The 21,328-nt window shown below is 40.8% G+C and overlaps 1 protein-coding gene across 1 annotated transcript; it reads left to right on the forward strand.

The window, feature by feature from the left end:
• The first annotated feature begins 5,991 nt into the window (after window positions 1-5,991).
• On the forward strand, window positions 5,992-17,051 carry FASLG (Fas ligand). The gene is made up of 4 exons (XM_073642584.1): window positions 5,992-6,302; window positions 12,367-12,409; window positions 12,509-12,565; window positions 14,098-17,051. The coding sequence occupies exons 1-4, from the start codon at window positions 6,039-6,041 to the stop codon at window positions 14,487-14,489; spliced, it is 756 nt and encodes a 251-aa protein (XP_073498685.1). The 5' UTR covers window positions 5,992-6,038; the 3' UTR covers window positions 14,490-17,051.
• Window positions 17,052-21,328: the final 4,277 nt, after the last annotated feature.

Consider the following 21,328-nt stretch of genomic DNA (forward strand, 5'->3'; position numbering starts at 1 on the left):
TTTGCCAAAGAAGAATGGTCTACAATTCCAGCAGAGCATTGTAAGAAACTCATTGATGGTTACCGGAAGCGGTTGTTCGCAGTTATTTTGGCTAAAGGTTGTGCAACCAAGTATTAGGCTGAGGGTGCCAATACTTTTGTCTGGCCCATTTTTGGAGTTTTGTGTGAAATGATCAATGATTTGATTTTTGCTTCATTCTCTTTTGTGTTTTTTCCTTGCAAGCAAATTAAATGAAGATAATAATACCAAAGAATTTGTGATTGCAATCATTTTCAGGAAGAAACTGAGCATTATCTGACAGAATTGCAGGGGTGCCAATACTTTTGGCCACCACTGTATATGCTGTGAAGATATGAGATGTGCAGCATCTGAAACAACGGATACTGGAAGCCTGTGCTAGCATTTCTTCTGTGGTGTTGCTATCAGTGTGTCAAGAGTGGGAGAAGAGGGTTGCATTGACAATCCAACACAATGGGCAGCACTTTGAACACATTTTATAAGTGGTCATAAACTTGTAAATAACTTATGAAAGAATAAAGGTACATTAAAACCAAGCACACCATTGTTTTTCTTATGAAATTCTCAATATGTTTGATGTGTCACATGACCCTCTTCCCCTTGAAAAAAATAAAGTTGGATCCAAAATGGCCAACTTCAAAATGGCCACCATGGTCACCACCCATCTGGAAAAGTTTCCCCCTCCCATATACTAATGTGCCACAAACAGGAAGTTGATATCACCAACCATTCCCATTTTACTTAGGTGTAGCCATATAAATGGCCCACCCTGTATATAAGGTGTATTACCCATTAAATACGACAGAGAATAAATGAACAAGTCAGAGTTTCTAATAATTATGAGGCTATAAATCCCCATAATGTGTCCAAACATTTTTTCAGGAACATGGGAGCAATCTGGAAAGAGTTGATTCCTTATCTAAAGGTGGGGATCATAGACAAGCTCTTCTCAACAGAGAAGCATACTGGATGCTAATACTGGACACATCCTGCCGGCAGGGTTTAAATAAATGTCCAGATTTAATCTTGCATTTCTAACTTTTGTATGCCATACGTTTGTCTGTTCCTTGGTGATTACATGTGAGTTTAATGATGTCATTGTTCATGTGAAGCGGGTGTGTACCTCTGGCGGAGTTTTTAATTCCTTCCTTGGATATGTTTTACTTGGCTTATGAGTAAGAAGTTTTGTGCTTCGAAACGCGTCAACCAAAATTACTATGTCACTATGTGATAGGATTTGAGCTCCTTGGATTGAGTTAATCCCTTACCTGGAGGTGAGGATCGTGGACAGGCTCTTCTGAACAGAGATGCATACTAAATACTAATGCTGGACACATCCTGACTGCCTAAATAAACTCAGTAAGAAGCTTTGTGCTTTGAAACTCGTCATCCAGAATTACTATGTTCTCATAATGGACATTTTACTTCCGCATCTTTGACATGTCATCCTTGTATTGCTATTTTTACTATAAAGTTAATAAAGTTTACAGTTTTTCAGACATGCTGGATCAGCCTTTTTGGATTTCTCTTTACTGTGGATTCAAGATCCCTTGCACTCATAAAGACAGGTGAGCCGGTGGCCCTAATCATGGCCCTAATTATCTAAAATAACTGAGGTAACATCAATAAATAGAAATCCTCAATTGTGATTATTTGTTTGCTTCTTGCTTTACACTGGATTGTATCCAAAATAAAATTTTGGATATAAGAAATGATTTAACCCCTTTACCCCCGAAGGTTGTTTGCACGTTAATGGCCAGGCCAATTTTTATAATTCTGACCAGTGTCACTTTATGTGGTAATAACTCTGGAACGCTTCACTGGATCCCACTACTTTACATCAGCACAATTTTGGAACCAATATTTTTTGTTTGTTAGGAAGTTATAAGGGTTAAAAGTTGACCAGCGATTTCTCATTTTTACAACAAAATTTACAAAACCATTTTTTTAAGGACCACCTCACATTTGAAGTCACTTTCAGGGGTCCTTATGACAGAAAATATTCAAAATTGTCACCTTTCTAAAAACTGCACCCCTCAATGTGCTCACAACCACATTCAAGAAGCTTATTAACCTTTCAGGTGCTTCACAGGAATTTTTGGAATGTGGATGGAAAAAATAAACATTTAACTTTTTTTCACAAAAATGTTATTTTAGAACCAAATTTTTTTTATTTTCGCAATGGTAACAGGAAAAAATGTGCAATTTCTCCTGAGCACGTGGATACCCCATATGTTGGGAAAACCACTGTTTGAGCACCTGGCATGGTTCGGAAGGGAAGGAGCTCCATTTGACTTTTTGAATGTAAAATTTGCTTGAATAATTAGCGGACACCAAGTCGCATTTGGGGAGCCCCTGATGTGCCTAAACAGTGGAACCCCCCACAAGTGACACCATTTTGGAAACTAGACCCCTCAGGGAACTTATCTAGATGTGTTGTGAGCACCTTGAACCCCCAGGTGCTTCACAGAAGTTTACAACATTGAGCCGTAAAAATAAAATTTTCACATTTTTCCCACAGCCCCCCAATTTTGCATTTTTATAAGGATAACAGGAGAAATTGCACCATACCATTTGTTGTGCAATTTCTCCCGACTGCGCCGATACCCCACATGCGGGGAAAATACACTGTTTGGGAACACGGCAGGATTCAGAAGGAAAGGAGCACTGTGTGAATTTTTAAATGCAAAATTGGCTGGAATCGAGAGCGGATGTGTAGCGCCCCGAGGGTTCGGCCGCTACAGGGGTATTGCACCTCAGACCAGAGGTGTGATATTCCACTCCCAGGTAAGGATGGAGTATGGACCAGGGCTCAGTTAGCTGCATACAGCACACACACCCCATTTCCGAGGGACAGCTCAACGGTGCTCCCACTAGACAGAAGTGCAGGCACGACCGACTATGTCCCTGCCTGGAGTGGGGAGGGGGGTGGAACACCCAGTGCTGTAGGGGCAGATAGGGGTTGGTTCCTGAGGGTAGGAAGGAGCTCATTGGTTGCTGGTCACCTGGGCTCATGGTCAGAGGGAGGTATAAAAGGTGGGCACCATCTTAGATCTAGGTTCTGTCCAGAGAGGAGAAGACAGGGAGTAGAGGCTCTGTAGGAGCTCTACTCCAGAAGGGCCTAGTGAGAGGCCGAGGAGGAGGTGGAGGGGAGCTGAGATTTTGGCTCATCTCAGCTCCAAGAGAACAGAGCAGAAAGGAACAGGAAGGAACGGAAAGGGAGCAGAAGAGACAGAGAAGCAGAAGGGCTCAGGAACAAGAAGGTGGAAGGGACCCTAAGAACCCACGAGAATCCAGGGTGAAGGGTCAGGCAGATTAAGGGTACCGGATCCCAAGTTGGTGGAGGAGAAACTACCCTCAGCCAAAGACCGGTCGTCGTGATCATTTATTGGTGCGACACCTCATCAAACCTGCTAGGAAGGCGCCATATAGGACAGCGGAGGACGGGGCCCGCGTTTAACCGCACAAGTTCACGGCAGCTGGACAAAAGTGGGTCACTGGTGAGGCAGGCCAGAGAAAGGATTAAAGGGGGCCCTGAGCCATGCTCCTGAACTGCCTGGGAGTTGACCGAGCCCCTCACCTGGTGGACGCAGCACGGCTCGGGTGGTCACTGCCGACGGAAGTGACCCGGAACAAACGAACTGTGAGTAAAGACCCTGGACTGTAACTTGTTGTCCGTGTGCTCCTTCGCGCCTCCAGCACTATCAGTACTGAGACTCTCACTACCATCACTCCCACCATCCACTACACTGCCCTGGGGCCGCACTCTTCCCGTGGGGAGTCACACCATCCCAGCTGCATACATCATCAGCCCCAGCGGACTGCCTTGCGGCGGCGGTTCCTAATAACCGCAATCCACGGGTGGCGTAGTCGGACATTATCTGAAGCACGTAGCAGACTACCATTGGTCTGACCACCCTGAGCCGCGGGACCGGGCTGCCACTGCTACTCCCAGCGCCTCCCTATTGCCCGGTTCCGCGTGCCCCACGGCCCAGGGGGCGAGTCAGATGCCATGTCGCGTTTGGAGAGCCCCTGATGTGCCTAAAACCCCCCAGAAGTGAAACCATTTTGAAAACTACACCCTTTAAGGATTTTATCAAGGGGTATAGTGAATATTTTGAACCCAGAGGTACGACACAGAATTTGATAGCATTAAGTCATCATATTGAATAAGTTGTCATTAGTCTTGAGTGCAAGTGCTCGCTACTTGAGTTTGTATAGAGTACTCAGGTATGCACCAAGTATCGCGGATGCTTGAGTTCCCGTCCCGCATGTTTCACGGTTGCTAGACACCGAAAAAAAAAAACATGCAGGGATTGATCGTGTATGGCAGGCAATCCCTTTTTTTTTTTTTTTGGCTGTGTAACAGCCGCAAAACTTGCGGTACTCGGTGCATACCCGGGCACCCGATGTAAACTCAAGTAGTGAGCACTTGAGCTCAACACTAGTCGCCATATCGTCATCATTTTTTTTCTTTACTTTTGAAAAAATCCCAACCCCAACACAACCCTAACCCTAACACAACCTTTACCCTAATCCTAACCCTAAAACAACCCTAAGTCTAACACAACCCTAGTCCTAACACAACCCTACCCCTAACCCTAATCCTAACCCTAACACAACCCTAACGCTAACCTTATCCCGAGGGATTTATTCACTATAATTAGGCAGCAGAGTTACTCTGGACACTGTATGGCCTCTGTTTAGCGGTGTCCTTTTTTTCAGAGGTTCACAAAACTGTGGCCGATAGCACTTTTATGCACGCCTAATAAAAAGACGGACACTGTGGGATCACAGGCCAGACAGCGTTGATGGAGCCTCCATATGCCTCATTACAGGGAATCTTCCACCAGGGGTTCCGTCTGAATCATGTATTTCGGAGATTTACACGGAAACGCCGATGTAAGCACTCAGCGCAGAGTGCAGAATAGATGTGAGCCGAGCAAAACTGCGATCTTTGGGAGGCAGAATGAACAAATCAGCAGCAGGTGAAGAATTGGTTTTATTCATTTTTTACGCTTTTTCTCATACGGTGTAACTGATTAGACAAGAGGTTAACTAGTGGGACAGTTTTATAGGTGAGGTCGTTCCGGACGCAGCGATACTAAATATGTGTACTTTTATTGTTTGTGCTTCTGTCCCTCTGCTTGCTCACTAAATGCTGCAATCGCACCGATTGCAGCATTTAGGGGGTTAAAGTGGCACCGCTCCTGGCACTGAGTGCCGGTGTCATCTGTCAGAATCAGCTGACACCCAGAGGCGATCGCGCTCGCACAGCCCGTGTGCGGGTGTGATCACCTGTGCGTAATAATACGTACCTGGTCCATAAGGTCCAGGGCACAGGGAAATATTATTATGCACAATGTCAAAAAGGGGTTAAAGTGGGTTTATACGAAATGTTCTGCGACATTAAACGACTGCCAATTTACTTAATATTTTCTGATCGTTGATCATTTAATAGCCTATTTAGATTGGCAGACAGCATCTCTCGTGTGCAGTGCAATCAGTAACAGATCGTTCAGTGCAAATAGGCTGTGATTGTTCTCGGCAGCACAGATCCTGTTTACATAGGACAATGTGCTGCCGAGATCAATTATTTTTTTAAGCAGCTAAAAGATCATTTCAGTATTTTGCTTGTTCATCGAGTGATCTGCAGCCTGCATACACTATATGATTATGGAGAACCAAGTGTTCCTAGTAATACTCATTCCCGAATATCGTGCAGTGCAAATACACCCTTAGATTTTTGACATTTTTCATTTTAAACAAACAGATGAATCTCTATAGAAACATCTAATCATGTGGGAGTTATATTAAAGCAAGTCATAAAGAGCTTTCACAAGGAGGATGTTGTAGCTCCGTTGGTTGCAAATATATGAAAAGGGAGGGGGGAGTAAAGAGGAGGAACGAAAAGAAGGTGTAAGGAGGCGGCGTTGCTATATTAGTACTATAAAGGTTTTAAAGTGAGAAAAAAAAACACTTCTTCCTTCAGCTAAACCTGTAGCACATGAAGATTAAACATGCATCAGCAGAACCTAAGATATGCACGGGAACCTGTTTTTTGGATGAACCAGCATGAAAGACCTGTAATTCTGACCCATGCAACAATGCCGCCGACGCCACCTCTACCAAGTTTTCCAGATTTCAGGAAAAAGCGACGCAAAGATGGAACTTGTGCTTATCTTGTGTTTATATTTCTCCTGGTCCTTTTGGCGCTGGCAGGAGTTGGACTGGGAACGTATAAAATCACAGAATTACAGAAGAAGCTGGATGAGATCAAACAGGTATACGCACTTACTGTATGCTTTCTTCTCATTGCTACATACACACAACATGTAAGAAAGGGGTTTACGCAATTTGCATTAAATGCAAAGCAATTTCAATTGTCTACTTTTTAATATTCAGGGTAGACCAACAAGAATATCACTAACAGCTATGGCAGTGATTCTGTAATTACATGCCAAACTGTATGGAACTTCAATTTGTTTTCTGCTGCCAGGCAAATCTGTCAGCAGAATACAGGTCATAGGAGAGGATGGATTAAGGAAGGTAAATCCAGCTTCCAGGAACATCTATTTTTAAAATCTAAAATAGTTTTATTTAGAAAAAATATATTAAAAATGTCGCAGCTACATATCTCAATCTAAAAGCAGACGCATTTCAGACACAACAGTCTTTAGTCATTACATTGCATAGGAGAGGACGGGGTATGAATCCCAGCAGCTACAGGTACTATGGTTATGGGGATTATCCTTGGTTATCCTCATAATATATCACCAGCATCAGTTCAGTGGTGGTCCTATACCCTCAACAATCAGCTGCTTGAATGGGCCATAGTGCTTGTGCGATTACTGTGGTATCCTTGCTCACATCAGGCGTCACATTAGTTCGTACTTGCACTTGCAATACTTCTTCATCGCACTTTGGTATTGCAGTTTTGTTACATTTGCGTGAATGAAAAGTAACTATGGAAAGTAAGCTCCCCCTAGTGGTGGCTGGATGCAGTCAGAATTTCAGAATTTGCCTCTGTATACGCAGAGGCTATTAAATCTCTATTTTAGAAGAGCTCCAACCACTGTGAAGAATTATTAAGCAATTGATCAATGCTTTTTTGTTTTTACTATCTACATACATGAAATTATAATAAAGCCCCAGACTGGAAATTCACTTTTATTAAGCAAATCCAGTATTAACATTATTGATAAATTGCCATTTAGGTAATTCTCTAATATGCACTTGTAGTTTTATCAATTGACAAACCGAGCTTTAAAGATTAATACAAGACAATGGTGCAATGCAGGAATTGGAGCCTGGAATCCACCCTTTGTGCTCTCTAGTCCAGGAAACCATGTAAACGTATCCAAGAGAAGTCCTACTCTAAGAAACTGATTAATCCTACTGTTCACCAACCAATATTATAGTGGACTAGGAAACACTGTGGTTATGAGATACCATGCACTAATATTAACCTTTTTCTTCTATAAGAATTTTGACATTATCTGTGTGTGAGATGTCATTTATCCATTTCTGAATATGCACAACATGAATGGTCCATATGCCCTCCCGCAATTTATCATTGTGCTGGCATTCCAATTTATTTTTTTAATTCCATTGTGTCTGTACTTTTATCCTTTCAATGAGTTTAAATGAGTAAAAAGGCTTCAATTAATAGAGACATTAATGCCCCAGTTATCAGGGCTGTAAGTACAATAGGCGCAGGGGTTGAAATTTTACCTGGGCCCTGGAGAGTAAGGGGCCTAAAAAGTCCCTTTGCCCTCTATATAAATACCAATTTCATTAAACATTTGCAATAATTGAGGGCCCCATAGGAGCTTTTGCATTGAGGCCCATGATCTTCAAGTTACACCTCTACCGGTTATGCTTCTGTACACCATCTCTGTCTCTATGGCTGATTATTAACTCACTTCTAGTTTGCGGAGACCTATCAAAAGTCAAGGACAAAGATGTGCTTTGTGGATTTATGGATAGTCCAGATAGAAAATCATACAGATGCTTATGAAGGGTAAATCTTATATCCTGTTGTAATGCAAAGTGCATAGTTTCCAACAATGGTAATAAAGTGCCTACCTGGATAATGGATAGTAGACCTTGGGTGACTATGACAGTAATTAAAAAATCAAAAAATAATATAAATATATTATATATATATATATATATATATATATATATATATATATATATATAATATTATATTTTGATTTTTTATGCCATCATAGTCACATGAGGTCTACTATCCATTAGCCATGCATGCACTTTATAACCAAGGTTGGGAACTATGCACTTTTCATTACGACAGGATATAAGGCAGAAAAAAAAAATATATGTATATATATACCGATGGGCCTTAGCTCGCTTTATTATATATATACAGTACAGACCAAAAGTTTGGACACACCTTCTCATTTTAAGATTTTTTTGCATTTTCTTGACTATGAAAATTGTACATTCACACTAAAGGCATCAAAACTATGAATTAACACATGTAGAATTATATACTTAACAAAAAAGTGTGAAACAACTGAAAATATGTCTTATATTCTAGGTTCTTCAAAGTAGCCACCTTTTGCTTTGATGACTGCTTTGCACACTCTTGGCATTCTCTTGATGAGCTTCAAGAGGTAGTCACCGGAAATGGTTTTCACTTCACAGTTGTGCCCTGTCAGGTTTAATAAGTGGGATTTCTTGCCTTATAAATGGGGTTGGGTCCATCAGTTGTGTTGTGCAGAAGTCAGGTGGATACAGCGCTGATAGTCCTACTGAATAGACTGTTAGAATTTGTATTATGGCAAGAAAAAAGCAGCTAAGTAAAGAAAAACGAGTGGCCATCATTACTTTAAGAAATGAAGGTCAGTCAGTCTGAAAAATTGGGCAAACTTTGAAAGTGTCCCCAAGTGCAGTTGCAAAAACTATCAAGCGCTACAAAGAAACTGGCTCACATGAGGACCGCCCCAGGAAAGGAAGACCAAGAGTCAGCTCTGCTTCTGAGGATAACTATATCCGAGTCACCAGCCTCAGAAATCGCAGGTTAATAGCAGCTCAGATTAGAGACCAGGTCAATGCCACACAGAGTTCTAGCAGCAGACACATCTCTTCAACAACTGTTAAGAGGAGACTTTGTGCAGCAGGCCTTCATGGTAAAATAACTGCTAGGAAACCACTGTTAAGGACAGGCAACAAGCAGAAGAGACTTGCTTGGGCTAAAAAACACAAGTAATGGACATTATACCAGTGGAAACCTGTGCTTTGGTCTGTTGAGTCCAAATTTGAGATCTTTGGTTCCAACCATTGTGTCTTTGTGCGACCCAGAAAAGGTGAACGGATGGACTCTACATGCCAGGTTCCCACCGTGAAGCATGGAGGAGGAGGTGTGATGGTGTGGGGGTGCTTTGCTGGTGACACTGTTGGGGATTTATTCAAAATTGAAGGCACACTGAACCAGCATGGCTACCACAGCATCTTGCAGCGGTATGCTATTCCATCTGGTTTGCGTTTAGTTGGACCATCATTTATTTTTCAACAGGACAATGACCCCAAACACACCTCCAGGCTGTGTAAGGGCAATTTGACCAAGAAGGAGAGTGATGGGGTGCTGTGCCAGATGACCTGGCCTCCACAGTCACCAGACCTGAACTCAATTGAGATGGTTTGGGGTGCGCTGGACCGCAGAGTGAAGGCAAAAGGGCCAACAAGTGCTAAGCATCTCTGGGAACTCTTTCAAGATTGTCGGAAGACCATTTCCGGTGACTACCTCTTGAAGCTCATCAAGAGAATGCCAAGAGTGTGCAAAGCAGTCATCAAAGCAAAAGGTGGCTACTTTGAAGAACCTAGAATATAAGACATATTTTCAGTTGTTTCACACTTTTTTGTTAAGTATATAATTCCACATGTGTTAATTCATAGTTTTGATGCCTTCAGTGTGAATGTACAATTTTCATAGTTATGAAAATACAGAAAAATCTTAAAATGAGAATATGTGTCCAAACTTTTGGTCTGTACTGTATATATATGTATAAATATATACATACATAAATACTTACATATATATGTGTATATATATATATCATATATATATATATATAATAAATCAAACTTATAGAGTAAATGTTAATTTATATATTATAGCTAAGAGATGCACAGTGTTGCTGATCGGTAGGTTACCGGATCCTGAGACCCCCACCGATCAGTCAAAACACAACTCTGAAGTGCGCTGCTCCTATATGAGGTGTACAGCCTCAATACTAAGTCTATCGGACCATACACAGCTCTGTGAGAGCTGCGTAACTTCAGAATTTTGACAGATCGGTAGGGATTTCAATACCCGGACCACCACCAATCAGCCACACTATGTAGCTCCTGTAAAATATAAAAACTTTTCAAAATTATGGTTACACTTTGAATACGACCATAAATAAACTTCAATAAGCCTGAAAAAACATCGATCATCCATCGGACATCGTCTTATGTCCTCCAACAAAAAAAGTGCTACAAAAATTTTATCTCTTCTGACACATCTATGCTCATAATTATGTTGTTAGATAATGAAGTCAAAAAGTAGGATATAGGGCAATATTCTAATTTACTGGTAAATAAAATATCTATAAATTGGTCTTATCACTAAAATATAGATAAATTATAGCATTCATATTTTTCCCATGCGTGTGGAAGAGCTGGAGTCTAATCATTCCCATTACTATACGAGCATGGAAAAGTTTGATCTTTTTGTATGTTTTTGAGCATTTTGTGGAACTCAATAATCCTTTAGCGGACACCATATTTTATCACTTATAGAGCAGCTATTCGTCTCTTCAATATTTCACATATGATGTATACGTAAGCTCTAGTGTTATGGGTCCAAGGTCTTTAAGTGTCTTCTTCATGACTGGGGAAATTAGAGTCAAATATTGGATATTAATGGAAGAGAAAGGTGTCAAAGACAATCTGCGAGTTTATATATTAATTTAAGAAACAAACTTTCTTCTTTGTAATGAGCGCCGATAAGAGTTTGCATGCAATTGTGGCTATATATATTTTTGACAAATATTGCAAAATCTTTTGATATGTGTTCATCAATATCCATCCTCATTTAAATTGTCAGTAAATTAATCTTATTAAGGGTTATTCCAAAAAAAGACAAGTTATCCCCTATTCATAAGATAGGGTATAACTTACTGATCACTGGGATCCGACCGCTTAACCCCCAAAGATCAAAAAGTTATCCCCTATCTCTCACGGACAGGGAATAACTTGCTTTTTTGGGCGGATGGAATAATAATTTAATAGGTTAATAAGAGTTTACCACATTTTTTTTTATATTTGAGGGCTTAAGAATTAAGTTCTAAGCTATACTGAAATAACATTAAGTGCAAATTGCTCTTCCATAAGAAGGGTGCTAGATGAAAGCGGTCATAAGTATATGAAAGAGTCCTACAGCCCCCCGAACTCCATGCTTCAAGCTATTAGCACATAACACGATCCATATACAATGCCCCTGTTCTGTAAATGGAGAAAGTAAACAACTGTTGTGTTGGCAGTTTCTAATTTACATTGACAGAATACATGTGCTTTCATTAAAGAGGTTGTCTACTACTTTTACATTAATGCCCTATCCTTAGGATAGTTCATCAAAGTCTGATCGGCCGGGGTCCGACATTCAGCACCCCTGCCAATCAGGTGGCACTGGTGGCACTTGCTTGCAGAGCTTGACCGTGTACTTGTAGTGGATGGGGTTTGGTACTACACATCCACCTCCTATTGCTTTGAATAGGAGGCAGATGTGCAGTTCCCCGTGGCGGCCACTACAAGTAGACGGCCAGCTCCGCAAGAAAGTACTTCCTGCCGGGTGCCGCCACCATCGTTAACTCCTGATTGGGGGGGGGGTGCCGGCCGATCAGACATTGATGACCTATCCGAAGGATAGGGCATCAATGTAAAATTAGTAGACAACCTCTTTAATGTCTGTATTCTGCTGACAGTCCCAGGAGAGAATCTAATCGGGAATTGGATTAGATAATAAGTCTATTAAAAGTTTTGATAGCTGTGTAATTTGGAAAATTAATTGTTGAATAATTTATTAGGGTAAAGGAATTAATTAGATCAATTCATTAGTTTAGAAATGGGCTTCAAAGATTATCTCTCCCTTTGGAGGACCCAGACACAAGCAGCTCTTTGTAATACTTCCTTTCTCCTGTGGAGGCACAGCTAGGGAACTGATCGCTTTCTTTAGTATTTTCCAATGAGAATTTGAAATGGAGAAAATGGGAGTGAATATTATAAATGATTGCATACTTTCCTCCAGAGTTACCTGATGTTATCTCTTTTTTCTTTCAGTCCAGCGATGCAGATTTATCTCCTTCATCTGCAAAGCTAACAGGTAAATTACACTCCTTTAATATTTTTTTAAATCTGTATATGAAATCCTGTAAACATGCAGAATTTGTGGAGGTTAATTTTTGGCCATTGTCTTTTGTAGGGGGGCTGGAAATACACCCAGAGAAAAAAGAAGGCAGATTAGCAGCACACGTCACAGGTAAATATTAATCTCACTTCTGAATTTTACATTTTTAAAGGGGAAACTGTCAGAAAAAAATAGTATTTACCCACAACTATAGGGGTAATCTGCAGGTCAATAGCATTCTAAAAAAGTGTCGCAGTCTAATTGGCAGTGCAGCTGCAGAGTGAACATGAAGATATATTCTCCCTGCAGCCACTCGCTTCCAGTAATTGAGGCAGTACAAGGGGCACAGTGAGCACACTGCAATCACTCCGCTGCTCTTTAACTGACATCCCGCTCTGCACACTCATGCTGCACATGCGACAGAGCAGGCTGTCAGTCAAGGAGCAGAGGGCGTGATTACCCCTTTCCTCTAATATAAAAATATTTTCTTTCTCACATAAGTGTCTGATTTTGTGGAACAATGTGCCTTCATTGTACACCAGATGACCTGCTAGTCTCTCTAGAATGGAGAATTGCAAAGGCACAATGTTAATAAATTCTTCTAAGATGTGCATTTGGCTACTTTAAATTATATGTATTTATTTGTGTAGTGGGAAAAAATATCCCACTCTATCCGGTGTTCACACTACGTCTAGGAATGCCGTTCTTTTCAGATCTGGAATTGTTTTCTATCCCTTATCTTGATTAAAGGAGTAGTCCGGCATTAGCAGAGAGCCCTGAAAATTATACCATATCAAGCATATACTGTATCAGGGCATCTTTTCTTCTTCTGTAAGGATAGGTTCAGAGAAAAGATTAAAAACTGGTGTGTAGTTTCCACAACTATCCCTTAGATTCCTGCCATGGATATGTCATGGATTTGTAATCTGTACTGCCATGGATTCACAAGATGATTAAGGCCATTGTCACTCAATAGATGTTTTTTACATTTCCTGTGCGGAATCCTTAGTAAGAAATAGCAAGCTTCTTATTCCTGTGGCAGCTAAGCCTCTGCTCAGAAAATTTCCATTGCATATGACTGGGCAGCATGGTGGCTCAGTGGGCAGTATTGTGGCTCAGTGGGTAGCACTGTAACCTTGTAGAGCTGGGTCCTGGGTTCATATCCCACCTAGTACAACAACGGCAAGGAGTTTGTATCTTCTTCCCTTGTTTGTGTGGGTTTCCTCCACTTTCTCCAGTTTCCTTCTACAATCCAAAGACATACAGATAGGGAATTTAGATTTCGAGCCCCAATGAGGACAGTGATGATAATGTCTGTAAAGCGCTGTGGAAATTAACGGTGCTATGTAAGCTAGTAAAATAAATGAAAATAATGTGATTGGGGTGGTGAAAACTCCATTTATATCCATTGCATACAGATTTCATTTGGACTTGGAAACTGAATCCAAAAAGAAATCCATATGAAAAAAACTCGGTATAAAGATACCCTAAGAATTAATGTTTATACATATAGATCTTGAAAAGCATATGGGGTAGATCCATAGAGTATATCAAGAGTTTACATCATTGTTTTTGGTACATCAGTTCTTTAGATTTACTGGAGATCCAGAATGTGACTTTAAATAATATATTTTCAATAACAAATCTGTACTTTGATTTTACAGGAAAGAACAGTCAAAATTTGCCACTCATTTGGGAAGATCAAATTGGGCGTGCATTTACCGCAGGCATTCGGTACAAAAACAGAGGCCTAATAGTGAATAAAACAGGCCTGCACTTCCTCTATTCCTCCATCTACTTCCGGGGGACGGATTGTTCTAAGAAAGAATTGACTCATGTTGTCTACAAGAAGTCCTCAAGGTATCTAGGAGAAATCAAACTGATGGAAAATAAAGAGGATCACAACTGTATCCCACCTCTTATATGGGGAAGACAGAGTTATGTGGGAGCTGTATTCAACCTCACCAGTTATGATGAATTGTATGTAAATGTTTCCAATGTCAAATTAGTAAGTTTTGATGAAACCAAAACATTTTTCGGCCTTTACCAATTATGATGTGAACTTTACAAATCCCAAATATATTAGAAAATTGTGATTTTGATATTTGGACGATGGCCTTCATCTAATACATTCCCCGTGTAATGGGGAACTCCTGGTGCCATGACGTAATATCTTATTTTTTCAATCTTCCCCACATCATCAGATGGAAGGTGTGCAATAGTAATATTTTTGAGGTTGTTATATCCTAGAAACTTCTTTTAGCTTCCATGTTTTAATGGATATGTGTTATATTTCTCTTTTCTAAAGTCAAGCGATGTTGAGTTTACGTCTTTGGACTGTTTCATTTTTCTTCCGTTTCATCATATTGGGCAATCAGTTGAAAAACTGGTTATTATATATAAAAACCATTTATAAGGGAGCATAGACACTGAAATTTTAGGCTTAAATGAACTACATTAATTCTATAAGGACAAAGAAATTGTGTAATTGCATCAATCCCAAAAAGATCCCAATGGAGGTGATGCAGTATTTGGGATGAGTCCTTTAATCCCAAAGATTAAATGAGTAAAATTGCAAACAAACCACTACGCTATATTGGGCAGAAATGTGAGAGAGCTCACCACCTAATACAGATAAAGGATAATGCCAACAGGGTCCTTGGTTTCCAAGTAATCAGTCCAATAGAAAATCTATAGTGAAACAGTCAGAATCCCTGTAAACATCACGCTTCAGATAAAGTGGATAAATCCAGATGACAAGGTACCTAAACTGATAAAATGGATTATAGTTTAGTGGATCTTAGTAGAATATAGTCTAGTGGATTATTAATCTAGTAATTTAGAAATAATTAATTTAGTAATAATCTAGTAATTTAGTGGAATATAGTCTAGTGAATCTCTACTAGACTGGATAGCGGGGAAAGGTATTTATTATACTCACAAAAGTAATTAAACCAGCCCTAAAAAACAAATGCATTGAGCAGTCCACCTCGTGGCAGATGCCAAATTTGTATCCCAACCCAGGGTTTCACCATACAAATGACCGCTTCTTCCATCACTGTATAAAAATCATCGTCCCTCTTATAGTCTAAATATTGCAGTAAAATAACAAAATTAAAGCAATCATATAGGTCAGCCATATCAATGGTTCGCCAATATTTGAATACAGACTTCATCAAGATTACCCCTTTCCAGATTACAATGCTCTTGGAAATTATATTATTTTATTGTAGAAATCCAAAGCTATTGGGTATTATCACTATGGGATCTTTGGCCAGACCTAAATAGAAGGAGAAATACACAAATCTGATAAGTACCAAGAGTGAGAATTGCCATATTGGTGTGGCTCCGTGCCTTGACTTACAGGGGTCGGTGGTAAGTCAGTTGCTCACCTTTCTAGCATCCTGGTGCCCTAATAGAGACATGGTAAAAACCCTCTTCAAAAATTTGCTCCTTTCCAATTTTGATTCAAGCTCCTCCAATGAAGAGTCTATTAGACACCAGTATAAATTCACATTTATAGCTTTTAATTGAAGATATCTGCTGATTTATAACAGCAATAATCTTCTATCACTATATAGATCTGTAAGTAGTGTACATGTAGATGTTCTATCATTAATTTATTTACAGTCACCCTTGTAACATTTTTACTTGCACAAAATTTTAAGCTAAAGAGATACACAAGACATTTTTTAAAAATGGAGTATATAGCTATGGTATATAAGTATGGAGAATTGTGATTACTAAGTAATTACTGTTAGGTAGACTGGTTTAAAGAGAACCGAACCTATGAACTTGATGTCCATTCTGTGGGCAGCATGTTATGAAGCAGGAGGGTCCGAGCATATATAATAGCAGGTTAATCAATAAATCTCAATATATACTGTATATATATATATATATATATATATATATATATATATATATATATACACTCACACATTAACCATAATGTATATATGTTTAACAAAATACATATTTACATTCAAATATAACTTTTAATTTAGCCATATAAATCCCCCTCATTCTGACATGGGAGTCCAGTGGCCACTCTTATTTAGTTCTATCGTGATTGACACCTATAATAATAGTTATTTTTATATAGCGCTAACATATTCCGCAGCGCTTTACATACATAATCATCGCTGTCCCCATTGGGGCTCACAATCTAAATTATCTATCAGTATGTCTTTGGAGTGTGGGAGGAAACAGGATAACCCGGATGAAACCCACGAAAACATGGGGAGAACATACAAACTCCTTGCAGATGTTGCCCTTGGTAGGACCCCAGCGCTGCAAGGCTCCAGTGTTAACCACTGAGCCACCTGTTCCTGCCTTCCTTCCGTGCTGCCTTCCTATCTCTATGTGTATAGTTATACATGGAAGGCCGTCAATCACTGATTACCATCACATACTTTACTGCTAAATGCATAATAAGCTGGGATTTAAACTATGAAGTGTAAGTAATTCTGAATCTTTTTCTCACAAAGTTATATATAGCAGTACACTGGGATCCTTCTTCTTTAGAACATGCTGCACGAAGACTGAACTGCATGTTCAGCCTGTCAGGTTCCCTTTGAAGTAGAGCACTGTGTATGTTTTATCATTGAAATGAATGGCGCCAATGATTAGAAATGTAATGCTGTACAACTTGATGTAAATAGATTATTTATTCTAGCATTGTTTTGTATGTCATTTGAATTTTTTTAACAGCTTCTTACACAGTTTCCTCAAAACCTCTTCCTTGTGAAAGGTGTATGATTTACATGGTTTGCAGCTAAAGAAAAACAAATAACACTGTGGGGGTATTCTCAAGTTTTTAAATTGCTTTAGTTAGAAAGCATGAAAATAAGCAAGTTTGCCATTTACTTGCTTTATCTATCTGCTGTCATTCTCCTGCAATGAGAACTTATATCTTTTATAGTGTACAGCTGGTTTCCATGGAGCCCATCCTCTAGTGCCTGGTTGAGAGTGAACAGTAGTTACATTGTAGGAGAGAGGTTACCTCTTAACATCCCAGTCAGCTTTCTCCAGTCCATTAGTTTCTATACAGTAGTTAGCTGCTCACCTCCCTCTCCTTTCCTCCTTTTTCTCTAATCTTCTGATGAGATACATCTAGAAGTCGCAAGCCTCCACCTTTCACAGCAGGTCTCCTAATCAAGGTTCTCTGCTGTTGCTGTCCGGACATGCATGCTTGTCCAAATGCTCTTTTATCTCTGTGTAAATTTAGTGATATCAGCGTAGACTCCAGAACAAACCACTGATTGCTGAATGTGTTATAGCAGAACTTGTGCTGGGCTTTATAGTTTTACTACTACAGCTTTACTCACCAGAACTATCACCCAAGGAGGAGAGCGCACCCTGTCAGAAACCTGGAAGAGGTGAAATTGTAAAGAGACTGCATTGTCTGAACTTCTCAAGAGACAATTTGAGAATAGCCCTTTAAGCTAGTCATCCACATCAGATAGCTGTTGGTCAAAGGAAGTTTTGACCAATCGTTCATCCAAAAGTCATCTCAGCCATCTCTCCCATACCCAGGAACACTCATTTGACAAAGTGCTCCTGTGTAGTGATGAGCGAGTATGTTTTGTTAACCGTTTCGCCAAGTATGCTCGGGCGAGCACCGAGTATTTACAGCTGCTCAGTGATAAGGTTAAATCGCTCCCGAGTGCATGATTTGCGACTGTTTGACAGCTTTAACACATGTGAGAAATGTCTGCTTCTTACACATTCCTCACATGTATTAAAGCTGTCAAACAATAACAAATCATGCACACGGGAGCGATTCAAACATATCACCGAGCAGCTGTAAATAATTGGTGCTCGTCCGAGCACACTCGGCGAAAGGGTTAACAAAACATTCTCGCTCATCACTACTCCTGTGTTTTCTATGAGAAATCCATCGCCAGACATCTATGCTGGTGGCTTATGTTTGGGAGAACAAAGCGATTGGCAGTCCAAAAGCGGACATGCCCGATTGAGATCTCCCACGGCAATCAGTTGTTCTGGCCCTCATATATAACAGGTTGTGGCTGAATCCATCTATGTCAGCGGTAAAGGCCAACATTAGTTTTCTGTGTATGGGGATTTTTAGGGTCAATGTGTTAATCATAAGACACTGTAGGATACATAGCGTGCAAGTTGGGTGTCCATACAGTATATACAAAACAGTGGACAGCATATAATAATGGAAACAAACCTACACATTCTGTAGACCAGTATGTGAACCATGTAATGTTATATACAAAATACTCTAAGAGACTGAGAAGAGATAAATTGCCTGAGTCTACAGGTAAGCCACGGCCCCACTACCAGTATTAGATCAGTATTTTTTCTCAGGAGTGGGAGCCAAAACCAGATGATAAACAATCAGAGAAAAGCTATAATAGAAACAAGTCACAAATTCTGCATTTATCACCCACTCCTGGTTTTGGCTCCCACTCCAGAGAAAAAATACTGACCGAATACTGACCAAATACTGATAGTAGGGCCGTGGCCTAATGTTCATATAACTGCCCTTTCCTGCAAATCTTTATTTTGTAAATTTGATTTATAGACTCAGTTATTCTTTCTAGTGCATTTTCATAAGAAAAACACAAGAAAATATTAGAGTAATATGAAGAGGTCTAGTGACCATTGTTCCCACTGGTGTTATATTGTGGTTCGCACCATAGTAAGTATAACTAGCAACACTCATTTAAGAAATATATGAAATGTCATGAGCTATTGTATTAACAGTACGGTTGTATGTGCTGTTTAGGCGGTTTGCACACTTGGAAAGCTTCTCGCGGATACAAGGGTAGTCGATGGAGAGGCATGCTCACATGGTGACATTCTGGCATATCTGTACATAAAATGAACTGCCAGAATATATGAAAGTCAACAGTGAATAAATCAGCACTATAAGGAATTAACTGGAGTAAAACATTGATAAGTGGGGATTTTAACCCTGGGCCTCTGCGAAAAATCAGAGTAAAGGGTCTAATACAGTGCCATGCACATCTGCCCATCTGCTTCATTCTGCCTATTGGGAGTAGGCCATCAGTGTTTGAATGTTTCCTTAGTGATCAAGCATCCTAAGGATAGGGATGTGTTGCTCCAAGGAAATTATTCTAAGAGGGAAGATGGAGAGGATAAGTGCACTGTTAGTTTTCTTTTACTGATTGTTGACTCTAAGGCCACAGCCCCACTATCAGTATTTGGTCAGCATTCAATCAGTATTTTTTCTCAGGAGTGAGAGCCAAAAGCAGGTGAGGAACAGTCAGAGAAAAGGTTTAACAGAAACAAGTCACCAATTCTGCATTTATCACCCACTCCTGGTTTTGGCTCCCACTCCTGAGAAAAAAAACTGACCGCATACTGACTAAATACTGATAGTGGGGCCATGGCCTAAGAAATAAACATTGCAAATCAGTGGAACAGCTATAAGGGTCCCAGTTGCAACTGTGCTTCTAAACCAGGGGGACACTAATGAAGACTGCAGATTGCTGCAGGGAGATTTACTCACTGTCCAAGCACTGAAAGGAAGAATGAGTTACCCAGCAGCAACCAATCTCAATGGTACGGGCAAAGGTGTAACCCTGGAGTCAGAAGTTGTTAGTGACCAAAAATCTGCAAGGGTGGCAGTTGGCGGGGCGTGCATTGGGTTGAGGAACTAGCTCAGTGTGGAGTGGTGCAGGCCAGAAGGAAAGACGTTTTGGAGATTTCTGTATATTTCCAGAAAATATTTTATAATTTGTGATGGAACTTGCCTAAGGCTCTGTTCACATCTGTATCAGATGCCGTTGTTGAAGCCTTGGTTGCAGATTCTACATTTATATTGCAGCATTCAGTATTTTTCTACCTGTTAAACAAAACAACCACGACACCAAAACTAGACTGACCCCTTTTATTAGCCATCAGAGACCATTAGTGTTCTTGTCTCATGGATCTGGAGCTCCACCAATTTGTTCTTCTCCTGAGATGAAAGAAAAATGGATTCATATTGCAGATGTAAATTCAGCAATGCAACTAAAAGATATGGGTGGGAGGAGAGGGTCAAGCAGAACGCATGTGTCGCGCCCCCAGGGCCGTGGGGTACTCAGCAGCCGGGCCTTCAGATGCTTTGGGGAAATCACGGTGGCTGATCCAGCCCATAGCCCAGGGTAGTCAACTAAAAGGGGGGTAGTTAGATGGATAGGGAATAGGAAAAAGGGGAATAGAAATGTAAAAGTTCGTGACGCCACCTGTGGTGTCTGGTGAGTATCACCAGCGCTGCAGCAGTCCACTGAGGCCGGTGTTGTGGCAGCTTAGATGGTATCGCTCCCAACAGGTGGAGCAGGGCCTCAGGGCAGCGTAGGAGGGGGAATGCAGGACAGATGGGACCCAGCCGGGTCAGAGCAAGAATAGGAGCACACACCAAAGTCACTTCAGTACCTTTTACTGATGGAAATTCAGGCACGTCCCAGAGCGCTGTAGGGTGAGGGGTGCACGTCCGGATTCTCCCCAGTGAGCCGGTGTAGGGCCTCCTGTTTCTTGCCTCTCTGTAGTAAGTTTCTGACCTGCCTGGAGCTAGGCCTAACTTGGTTTCTGTTCTGCACCTGCTGACTTGGTGATAGGGCCTTCTGTTGGAGATCAGTCTCCCTATTCTCTGGGGTCTCCGTGATTCCTGACCCTGGTACGTATCAGCTTTTGGTGATCCTGGGACATGTAGTTCGCCAGGGGTTCTGGTTGTTTTCTACTGGGTCATAGAGATCCCTGTAAGCTCGGACCCGGTGTCCGGTATATGCTTTCGGGGTGAGCTGGTTAAGCTGCACAGCCCCCTATGTTACTCACTTTCCACTCACCTTCGGCCGCTCGGGGCCCTCACTAGGCTTCAGGGCTGCTGGAGGCCTAGCTTGCCTCACACAGCAGCCT

This window comes from Phyllobates terribilis, unplaced genomic scaffold, assembly GCF_046119375.1.
Source record: "Phyllobates terribilis strain yellow unplaced genomic scaffold, ASM4611937v1 Scaffold_8__6_contigs__length_399053987, whole genome shotgun sequence".
In the NCBI taxonomy this organism is placed as follows: Eukaryota; Metazoa; Chordata; class Amphibia; order Anura; family Dendrobatidae; genus Phyllobates; species Phyllobates terribilis.

Coding starts and splice junctions, on each gene's coding strand:
- FASLG (XM_073642584.1), top strand. CDS start 6,039: ATGCATCAGCAGAACCTAAGATATGCACGGGAACCTGTTTTTTGGATG. Junction 12,410..12,508: donor TTCATCTGCAAAGCTAACAG/GTAAATTACACT, acceptor TGTCTTTTGTAG/GGGGGCTGGAAATACACCCA. Junction 12,566..14,097: donor ATTAGCAGCACACGTCACAG/GTAAATATTAAT, acceptor TTGATTTTACAG/GAAAGAACAGTCAAAATTTG.